General features: G+C 39.6%; 1 protein-coding gene across 3 annotated transcripts in view; it reads right to left on the bottom strand.

Annotated features, from left to right (window-relative positions):
- The window catches only part of ttc28 (tetratricopeptide repeat domain 28), a 296324-nt gene that overhangs the window by 103477 nt on the left and 180726 nt on the right, over positions 1-12121 (bottom strand). For all 3 annotated transcript variants that reach the window (XM_065263595.1, XM_065263601.1, XM_065263606.1), the window contains one exon: positions 3294-3441. In XM_065263595.1, the coding sequence (XP_065119667.1) occupies positions 3294-3441 (148 nt within the window). The remainder of the gene's footprint in view (positions 1-3293; positions 3442-12121) is intronic.

The following is a 12121-nucleotide window of genomic DNA, read 5'->3' as shown; positions in this document are numbered from 1 at the left end:
CAGACATGGGCATGATGAAGAAGAGCACAGAAGTGCTTTTGCATCCCATCGCTGCAGAGAAGAGATTTAATGATGAGTCTCTGGATGCCAATCTCTCTCTCTCTCTCTCTCTCTCTCTCTCTCTCTCTCTCTCTCTCTCTCTCTCTCTCTCTCTCTCTCCTCTTTGCCATGTGAAACAGAAGCTTGACGTCTCGCAGGACGATTCTGCTAAATAAAGAAATAATAACTGCGACTGACAACAACACCTACCTGCATTTCATTCTGTTTATTTTCTTTTAAAATATTTACACTGCCATTTCTAAACCAAGCCGGAGTGGATTTCCATATCTATAACTCGCAGCGCATTCCGAGGTATTCAAGAATTCCCTGGAGAATTCCCTCGGAAGTCTGAGATGATTCATCAGAGTTTACACCACTGGGATGAGCAAAAAACAGAAACATACGACGCAACAACGAAGCACACATTAAAACGTCAATCATCTTGGAAAAAAATGATATTACACACAAACCTTTCTGAGCTGGTATATGGGCCAACATTTGGTCCTGCACAGCCAGATATAATGTTTAGACCGGACTATAACTTGGCCAAAAACAGAACGACACTTACATCGTGTCTAAATTGCCTACATAGTATGCGGAAATCAGTAGGTGAGGGCGCGTCATAAGTCCAAATTCATAGTATTCAATAAACAGTAGGCGAAAGGTACCTGGATGACCTAATACTTCTAGCAAGATTTTGAAGTATGCATTAAGCAAAACAGCAGTTCCTTGTGCTTAAATTTCACTTGTTTAACAGCATCCAAGTTAACCGTTCACCTGTTGTTATGGCGACGTATGTCCTATGATGTATTAACTAGTGATAGGACAGTATGTCGCAGAGGCAGATATATCGGCCAATACTTTGATTTTTTTTATTATCGAGTAAATTTCTCTATTACTTAAATTTGATGTTTGTAATAAAAAAATTCACTCAGTGTTACTCAATGTAAAGCCAAAGTCTGACAGACTGTAAAATAACCAATAACTTTTTAACATGACATTATGTTGTGTCACATTAATTATATCTTGTAAATATGTTTGAAGTTCTTTAAAAGGGTATATTTATAAATGTTATGCGTATAACTAATGTTTTTTAGTTTCACCAATTTTTTGTTTGTCTCTTATTTACTGTAATAACATTTGTGTTATATCGGCTTCATATCGGCCATATACCGGTATCGGCATCAGCAAAAAAACAACAACAACATATCGGCTTCATATCGGTCATATATTGGTATCGGCATCAGGAAAAACAACAACAACAACAACATATCGGCTTCATATCGGCCATATATTGGTATCGGCATCAGGAAAAACAACAACAACATATCGGCTTCATATCGGCCATATATCGGCAAAACAACAACAACATATCGGTCGACCTCTAGTATAAACATATTGTATGCTACGTCCAAATTTCGGAAGCAGGGTTTAAGTTTAAAGGACATCACATTTATTTGCTATTAAAGGTGCTGAAGAATGAATGTAAATAATCTGTTAAATTGTTTTCAGATATCTACATAGAAGGTTTGTGGCTTTATTAAGTGCAAAAATGATCCAGAGTCAGTTTCACATGTCCATTTATAACACCAGGATTTGCCTTTATAATGAAATGTTCTATTATTATCTTATTTGAATGGGTCATGAATAATAATGTTGAGCTCTGCTCTGATTGGCTGTTTCTCAGAGCAGCTCCTTCAGTAGCTCTGTGTGTGTGTAAACAGATCTTACGTTTGAGTCTGTATCAGATTTTGAGGAATAATCAATTATTTGGAGATTGTTAATGGACATTTCTGAGTGGTAAGTTTGTGTTTTTTCTTAACTGTAACGTCAATAGAAGAACTTCAGTCTAAACATTAGCATATAGCATTAACTAGCATATAGCTCTAACTCAACAGTCACAACTTTGTTTTTAGCATTATAACAACATTTTAATCAATGTGTAATTTAATGTTGGGCGTACATCTTGACTGTAACGTCACAGTTGTTGTTATGTTGAGATTGGTCTGTTTTCCAGCGCTTTTTGCATGCATTAGGTTTACATAAGGAGGAAACAATCATGTTTGAGGCTCACGATATGTCATTACCATGTACAGAACTCTTATTATTCATCTATGCCTCAGTAAAACAGTTTTACATTCGGCACCTTTCAAACAAAGCTCCAGACTCATCTCTCAAAGATCTGGTGTTTGGCAAGCAGCAAGCAGTTCTTCAGAAGTGCTGATTTTAGCGTCCTAAAACTTTGGAGGACATGCAAAACACTTTTCGCACTTACGCTGAGATTAGCTATTAAATCTGAAGTTTGCCACTTTAAAACCCGAATTCAAGAGGCGCAAGATGTTCATTTGTTATGCTCAGAGAAAAAAAAAAACGAATCTCAGCTCAACCGTCTGCAGTTCTTCACCTCACACTTTAGAGGAAAAGCTTTGAACGACAACTCTGATGATGTGAGGATGAGAGAAGAACAATTCAATTAAAGTCAGGTTATCCCGCATGCAAATCCTCACACAGGGCCGCTACGCCACTGATAAAGGGATGAGAGAGAGAGAGAGAGAGAGAGAGAGAGAGAGAGAGAGAGACACTTGTGTTATCAGACTGCTCAGGGCTGTGACTGATCACCTCTCCGACTCCTTAACATAATCTACTCTCTCTCTCTCTCTCTCTCTCTCTCTCTCCCCACAGATCAACCTGACACCTGAGGGACACCGGTGGGAATATAGGGGATGTAATTAGCCCGAGATAAAACACCCTTGGTTAAAAACACGGATATCCTACCAGTCCAGTGGCTGTTTGTGCGGCCCTCATTTACCTTCACATGAAGTGTTTTAAAAGTGCACATCAACACGTACACACATCCTGTCACAGCTGAAGAAACACAATCGTATGTGTGTGTGTAAACGTGTCATTTACTGTAAGAGCTGGATTCATATGCTGCTATTTTGCTTTGTGGTCTTGTCATTGTTGACATTGGGAAAAAATGACCGCAAACCCGCTCATTTCAGAGCTGCTGGGTGTATAAATGCAGTTACATTACAAAATGTTCGAAAAGCATTAAACTCACAATTGCTCACACACACACAACCTGTACACTTACACTTATGTGGACCACCCATTGACTTCAATCCTTACTAAAATGTATTTTTGCTGATGCAATATCACCTGAGACTACCTAATATAACTTAGCGTGTAGAAAATTCTTTCCCTTTCAGTTTTTTTGCAACGACCAAGTGTTGCACACAAAAATCTGGTAGTACCTCGTAGCGGAGACTTCATGGCGGCCTCCACCATCCCCACCAGCAGCTGAAGACTCTTGGGATCCTGCGCCAGACCAGACGCAAACGCTGCCAGGGCATCCGCATGACGCCCCAGATACTGAAGGGCAACACCCTGTCGGAAGTATGCCTGCGAAGAGAACCAGAAAGAGAGCATGTTACAATTATTATTCTCTTAAAGTCCCCTTGTGGTGAAAAACTATTTTTATTGTTGTTTATATGTGTTTTTAATATGCTTTCAGACAAACCATGTGCAAATTCAACATTTAACACCATTGCTGAGTATTTTATCAATTAAATTGCAGTTTTCCAAAAACCACGCTTTTGACATCATCACAGCTGAACAAGTGGATCAGTAGTTTGAGTCATAGATATTATGTATATATGCCACATAGACTTATTCCTACTTGTCACTATTGCCTCAGCTCTACTTCTGTTATGCTCACACTTATTTACATCTATTGTATGTAGCATCTATTAACATATATATCTATGGTCCGAGCTGTGCAAATGAGTAGAGGGCAGGGATTCATTTGCATATTTATAGATCCATGTATACTAAATGAGACTTACATTCAAGGTGTTTTAAAACATGAAAAAAGTCACAAGAAACTTTCACATCTGTTATTATGATCAACTACAGGGGGACTATAAATGAAAATCAAAATCTTTTTCTGCTTTCACACCAAACGCAGAGCATCTGGCATGAAATGATTTCAATGCTAAGTCAATGTAAAGACGTGTTTACACGCATCTGGAGGTCATGCAGCGCGAATAAGGCATTAAGCGCGGTGTGGTAGACGCGAATCCACCTCATTCATGCGAATGATGCGCGTCCTGTAATCACATCACTACTAGAGCAATCAGTGTAGTTCTCGCGTTGAAGCACGAATTACCCGAATTGACGAGTGAATGATACGCATTGAAGCACGAATTACGCAAATTGATGCGAACTGACGCACGAAAGATGCACATCGAATTACACAAATTGACTCGCGAATGATGCACGTTGAAGCACAAATTACCTGAATTGACGCAAACTGACGCGTGAATAATACGAATTGAAGCCAGAATTACGCAAATTGACGCGAACTGACGCGCAAATGATGCATATTGAATTACACAATTTGACTCGCGAATGATGCGGATTGAAGCACGAATTACGCAAATTGACGCGTGAATGATGCAAATTGAGCATTGCCGTGGGAAACACGCAAGTTGAAAAATCTGAACTTTGGGGGAAAATCGTGCTGCATTAACCAATCAGAGCGGAGTCCCAGAAGCCCCTCTCATGACATACATTTCCGGGTGACATTTTAATCAGTCGAGACATTTACGCGGAAATTTGCGTCATGGGAGGGGCTTCTGCAACTCCGCTTGCTTCCTGTAAATTAAGAAGCGAGTAAACTCAAAATGTTCAAGCGTCCAATTACATGCGAATAGTCGTTTTTGCCGCCTCTACCGTGTTTGGTGTGAATCCAGCATTACATTCTCGCTCAAACATTGCTTTTGCTTATTGCCACTTCATGATTTCCCAATGTTTGTTCTTTGGTGACAGGTGTCAGTAGCCAAAGCATTTTGTCTTTACATTGACTTTACAGTTATGCATTACGCTATGGTATATTAGTTAGTAGCCACAGTTCCTTGGAGAACTTGCATTTGACAGTACACATGAATACCATGCACTCCCTTCACGTTACAGCCACTTCAAGGGAGCACTGGATGATAAAAGCCCGTCTGTCAATCATCACTACACAGCTGATCCAGTAACTCCTGCACTCCCTGATATGGAAGTCATATCTCAGACATAACATGCATGTATTCATGTTTTCAAAGAGGCAATCTGAATCCTTTGATGCACACCTGAGCAGACCGACAGCTCACCCGGTGTGCCACGGTAAACACCTCACTAGTTCACTCTCACAGCACATAATACCCTCTCTATATTCACCACGAGATGATAAATACGTATGTCAGCATTCCTGTTTGCTTCAAGTGTTCCTAAATACGCAGAAGAGGTCGAAAAAGGTTCGGATCTCCAACTCTGATGTTCATTAGATCTGCGAGAGAGTACGGCCCACTTCCAGCAGAGCGCTGACAACTGTTGAGGGGGCAGGAGGAAAATTAAGACATGACATTGAATTTATGAAGGGCCCTATAATTAATATCACTTTGTACTGGGAGCGGCCTTTGATTACAGACTCTTCTAGTTTTTCGACAGCTTCATTGAAACGAATGAGGATGCAGATTCAATTCAACACATTAACCTTTGGTCTAACCGTGTTATTATAAGACCTCTCGAGCCACCGTGCTCATTTCGATATTAATTGCCTCTTTGTGTACGGCCCGCTGCTCCGCCCGCACCGGCATGTGATTGGTCGCATTCGGACGCTCTGTGTTCACATCCACGAGAGCACTTTTAAGTTCCACTTGGCATCAATATCCACCCGGAGGCAAATGGATTCGGGTGGGGGAGTTTGTTTCAGATGACTGGGATTCAATTCCATTTCTCTAATGCAATTTTTAAGCAAATGTGTTTTTTCTTATAGATAGAAGAAAAGGAGCGTCGTAAGCGGCACATGCAAGCATGCACGGACACGACATTAGTTTCAAATTAGAATTAAGTTGATTAAATGACAAGCCCGGCTTTGTATTGTGTCTCCACCAATTTCCAAAGCTCTAATTGGTCGATTAGCGCACAGAAATTCCCACCGCAGACGCCGACGGCGCCTGTGATTTCATTCTGCATTGCTTTCATTACTGACGCGACGCCGGTCTCTTTATCTCTCATTTCACTTCATTAACTTTAACGCATTTCATTTCATATTACATACAAAGAAATAAGGCCTGCGCAGCCATAATCTGTCTACATAAAGTAGGTTTGGGAATCGATTCATAAAAACCTAAAGCAATCGGATACGCTTCTGTAGCTGGATTGCTTTAGCTGAATAAAAGGTCACAGGTTCGATTCTTAGGGAACACACTTACTGATCAAATACATGCACTGTACGTCACTTTGGATAAATGCATCTGGATGCCAATTCACTACCTAGCAACCTAACAGAGGTACCCTAGCCTAGCAACCGATTAAAAATGCATCAGAACATTATAGAGACATGTGGATTGGATCGTTTCACTTGTGGCTTGGAGTGTCATCACTGGTGGATGCCAGTTTACTCCGAATGCAGAGATTAATGTAGATAAATTGTGCACATAGTAATAGCTCTATAGATTCAAATAAGACTTAAATACTTCTCTTTCTCTCTCTCCAGTGAATGTCATTCACAACGCCGTTTTGAGTTTGCTGTGGGATGAGTGATTTGAACTGAGGTGACATATGGAGAATCCAACCATTGGCACTGCTTTGGCACCTGACATCCAAAATGTGATGCTCCATCCACAGTTAGTTACATCTAATCATAACTATGGTCAAAATGCAGAGACAACTGTCAAACACATCTCTTACACAGCTCTGATCCAGACTCACAATGTGCTGGGCTGAGAAATTTAGTCCGCACTGCCATCAGCTTTGGTGACATAAAAGCCGTTTCCTGCTACATGAGCTTCAAACCCACCAAATTATTCAATTCTGCCAAGATCGACTGTCATTATTCACACTTTCTGAACACAAATCGTAAACCGCACCGGCCAGCACAGAGATTCAACCACATATAAAGAGCACAGATGCAAAGGCCTCTAACGCCACCTCCGTCAAAAGTGAGATAACGATATTAAAGCAACACTAAAGAGTTTTTGCTCTTTGCTCCCCCTACAGGTTAGAAGCGTAATTGTCCATTACCACTGTCGTAAATACTGCAGCATAGCTGGCTCTGATTGGATTGTAGGTCTGCCGTAAAGCAAGTTTTTGTAGTTTTTACCCGAACTACAGGACCGCGACCCGACGGTTGGAAACTTCTTTAGTGTGGTTTTGGCCGATAGAGGGCTGCAAAGCGAATGTGAAAGTGCTGTTCACCCTGTTTCGAGTGGATGAACGACTGAAACTGTTTTGGAAACGTTATTTTAAGGTAAAAAAAAAAACTCTTTGGTGTTGCTTTAACAGAATGATCTTGCCACATATTAGAGGTTCATCAAATACTTTAACTTCAAATCTCCTTAATCCCAGTCTCAGGTCATTCAGAAGTGGTTTGTTGGAAGAATCCTTTAAGAGTCTGATAAAAAAATAAACAAGCTTCAAATATGACTGAACATAAGAGTTACTTTTCTACACATTTATCTTCACCAATGACATAAATAGCCGTAACAGGCAGTCAGTTCTACAGCAGGTGAGCGTGTTGCCCCCTGATGGAGTTACTGGCTGCCTAGCAACACTCGCTTGGCAACACTCGCCCGGCAACACTCGCATCCTTCCTCCGTCTCACCTGCTGAGCTCTTGGCTCAAACTACAGACAGAAAAGTGATAAAAAGTGTGCTGATAAAGACGGAGCAAACGAGAAATAATTACTGAGACTCGCCTGCTATGCCACTAATCACATCACCTACACAAAAGAACAAAGACCCAGCGAGGGTAAACATATACGAGACTGAATAACTTCATTATAGCTCATCTGTACAGACATTTAATGGCTTGCCTGCTGTGCACCATGCTTTGTATAACAATATTATATAAGCACAATAAAAAAAAAAGTGCATTTTCAGAGTTGAGGAAGAAAATAAATGGCTTTTGAAGGTACTTGTTTAAAGTAACTTTAAAAATTAGATGTACAGTAGCTAACTAAGAACAGATATTATGGCTCTTTCAATGAGGCGTTTCTTAACCTGCTTGTCATAAACAAATGAGTACCATCCACGCCAGTAACTAACGAGAGAATGATGACATGAACTCTCATTGGTAGCTCTCCCGAAACTCGCTCGACATTTGCATAAAGTTAAACTTTTCTTAAATTTCTCGCGTCGCTAGACACGCCCATACGGTCGCCAACGATCACTTTCCGGAAACCGGAAGTCGCCCGGTTTCCATTGAAATGAATGAGATCGCGTCGCTCTGCTACTGCTCGTTGCTGGCTGTCTGAATGGGGCGTAAGGGTGGTATTCATATATGAACTCATATGCAAAAGCCTCTCTGTCAAAAATGAGATAATGATCTTATATGAGTTATATGTTCATCAAATATTTTCACTTCAAATCCACTCAGGCCATTTAGAAATACTGCTTTGTTGAAACCAGTAAGAGTCTGAAAAAAAGTCAGACGAATTTACGCTGCGTACACACCAAACGCAAAGTATCGGGTTTCATGTTTAGATTACTCACAGGATTTAACTTCGTGCATGCAAATTTTCAACTTGAATTTTCAAATTGTGTGAAGACACAATTGATGTGTATAGCGCATTTTGCGGCAATCATTTGCATCAGCCCGCATGAGTTTGCGTCTATTTGCGTATTTGCACTGACTTTGTAAGTAATCCACTCACGCAAATGATTGAATTTGCGTTTTTTGTGTGTAAGGCCAATTAGAGGGTTTTGTATGGAGCCAGAATGATCTCAACAATAATTCATGCAAAAAGCACGATGCACACATGTATATCCAAATTCACACGCATGAAACCCTTATTTATGTGCACGATATATATTCACAAAAAACGATTCACATGCACAAAATAAAAATAAATAAGGATAAAATACGTTTCACAAACGAAAAACACAATTCACAAATGTACAACTGTGTAAGAAAAGTTTTAAATGTTTAAAATTCATGAGTTTATCGTGACTGTGCGAATCGTCTTTGTACATTTGTGAATTGTGTTTTTCATATGTGAAACGTATTATATATATATATATATATATATATATATATATATATATATATATATATATATTTATTTATTTGTTTATTTGTTTATTTATTTTAAATTTTTTCGTGCACATGAATTAGGTTTCATGTGCGGGAATTTGTGCATCGTGTTTTATGCGTGAATTCTGGCTCCACAGTTTTGCATCTGAGCTCTTCAAATATTGATGAAAAGTTGTTTTCACAATCAAAAAAAAGTTTTTTTTTGATGCATGAAAATATTTTATATTTTATGCTCTATTCCTACTTGTAAACATAGTTTTGTAGATTACACTTATTATTTTATATTTTTGTAAAAATGTAAAATATCATCACACAAGTCACTTTGGATAAAAGTTCCTGCTAAATGTCAAACATTGGAAATCTAGAGCGACAACATCAAACATGAATACAGAAAATTATTTTTATTAACAAAATTAAATAAGAGTTTTTATAACCAATGCACAAAACGTTTGCATAAATTAAAATAAATATGCATACAAATATGAATCATTTAAAACACCTGAGCTTATGTCACAACTAAAAATCTAATTATAGTAGCGTTTCTACTTGAAGTTACTTATTCGTCAACACTGAGTATTTTCTACACTTTTCAGCACACGCTGGTGAGACAACAGAATGTGACATCCATATCTAAATATATCTCAGCTGGTGGCCCAAACGCATTTACTGTGCAATCACACGAGCGCGTTTGTGCGCTCCATCGATCGCCGATCCGCATCACACTGTGAAGGGATGCGCCGAAAAAGGTCACGCTTCAGGACCGCAATCAATGCGACGCATTGCACATTCTGAGTCTGTCACAACTTTCTCATGCGATCCCAAACCTGCTGAAGAAACTCGCCATTGTAATCACAGCTGTCTGCGGTGTCATCTACATAGGAACGCATGACAGACGGACGCTTGATTTCATGTTAATTACGCTGTGCTTCTGATGCCCAAACCTCTCAATTCAGTCTCACGATTTATAATTGGACAGTCAGAATCCTGATGTGAAAATCAGAGTGGTTTTATCTTAAAATCTTTCACGTACACTTAGACTTGAAGGAAAATAAAAGCGTTCATGAAGCAACAATGGTGGCAGAATGGGACTTTGGTGAATTAACAGATGCTTCATTTATTGATTGTTAGTTACATTAATCTGGACCAGATGGCTACAATGGCAACACTGTCTGGCATGAGTGGAGAGATGCGACTGAACACATTTCTAATGCATCGATCAAAGCGCGTGTGTAGAAATGATGTAGCGCAGTACTAAGCCGTTCACATCTGGTGGGAAGTTTCTCCAAGACGTGCCAACATTTCTAGCTTGTTTCTCAACATCGCTGGCTTGTATTTCTACCTTGTGGTTGCCAATCCTGAGAGAGTAAATCTATCCTTTACCACAGAAACAGAAAAAAGCGTTGCGCCCTGCAGGAGCATGTCAGTAAAGCAGTAAATGTTACATGTTAACCTTCTCTTCTCCTGCCAATTCCCTGGAAAAAACACGTAGACACGTGCTTCAGGTGAGCTAAGATTGCCTGACCTTCCCACATTACCCTTCCAGATCATTCATCTTCAAAAGCCTTACATGAAATTATGCTAAATCTCAACCTAAATGTTTCAAACCCGTAGGACTTTCTTTCTTCCCTTAAACACAAAATGAGATACAGAAGGAGATTTGAGAGCTCCAGCAGTGTTGTAATTGTTCTTGTTTCATGTTTAAACCTCATTCTGAGTTCCCTAGTTTGTGTAAAAGCAATGTATCATAAGATCATCTCAAAAATGAATTTAATATTAAACATAAATGTGAGTGAGTCTAAAACATTTACTGAAGTAGATGCCATTTTCTTGTATTCTAGTACCTTTTACATAAACAATTGCTTTTATAGCCTAAACGCTTTCTTAACCGTGTTGTGTCCTGGCCATAGAATATACAAAACATGGACGTAGTGTCCGTGACGTCAACCTTAGGTTTCTAAAGAGCGTTTTTGAAGCCAAAAGTGGGTGGAGCCAGCAATCGGCATCTTGGCAAACGCATCACTGCGTGTCACTCCCAGATGGAGGAATGTGGGTGGAGCCGAGCGGAGAGCAGCGGCAATCCACCTGTCACTCAAGCTGCCGCCCCCCCAATAATGCAAAACTTTAATGCTTGATATAATTTAAACAAATGAGTTGAAAAAATTTTGTTCCAGTTGTCATAAATGGCAAAATAAGCTATATAGAACAAAAACATTTTTGCGGTAAAGTTGGGCATTTTAAAATGAGGGTCTATGAGGATTGATAACAACTCATTTCTAGTCGAGATAAATAATAGGAAGTTGAAATGACTTGTAAATCCTAGTTGATTCAACAAAAAAATTTAAGGCAGCAAAGTATTTTTTACGGTGTGGTTTTGTGGTCCAATCCATTAACGACTATTTCCACCCTCACATAAGACAACAAATTAGTTCAATATAAAATAGTCCATTTACTGTTGTGGATGTGAAGCAACCCTTACGATACATTCACGCGGGGCGAAAGCGTTAGCGCTTCTCATTTACTTATGGGTAACGTCATGCCTTGCGGAACTGAATTGTGGATCCGTCAACGTTGCGTCACAGCCGTTGCTTGCTGCTGAAGTTGATCATTTCTCACCTTTCATGCGCCAAGGCGTGCTTCAGCCAATCAGATCACCTTTTGCAAATAACCTAGTGCTATCCAGCCAATTACGTTTATGGAAGACCGTAACATGTGTTGCACTGATTGTGATTGGTTGTTCAGACAAACCTTCCGTCAGGCGTTAACGTTTTCGCCCCATGTGAATGTACCATTTATCAACTTTTTTTTCCTATCGTTTGATATTTCTGATGGAAAACAGGAGTATTAATAAAACAGACAAAACAGTGCCAAATAATAGCTAACAATCTAGCAATCACCTAGCAATTAGCCGAAACCTCATAGCAACGTCATGGCAACATTCTGACCACCACTAAGACATCTTAGCGACTGCACATCAATGCCCAAAATTATGCAGTAATGTCAT

This window comes from Paramisgurnus dabryanus, chromosome 10, assembly GCF_030506205.2.
Source record: "Paramisgurnus dabryanus chromosome 10, PD_genome_1.1, whole genome shotgun sequence".
NCBI classification, from domain to species: domain Eukaryota; kingdom Metazoa; phylum Chordata; class Actinopteri; order Cypriniformes; family Cobitidae; genus Paramisgurnus; species Paramisgurnus dabryanus.
This window is presented reverse-complemented; position numbering and strand designations above follow the sequence as displayed.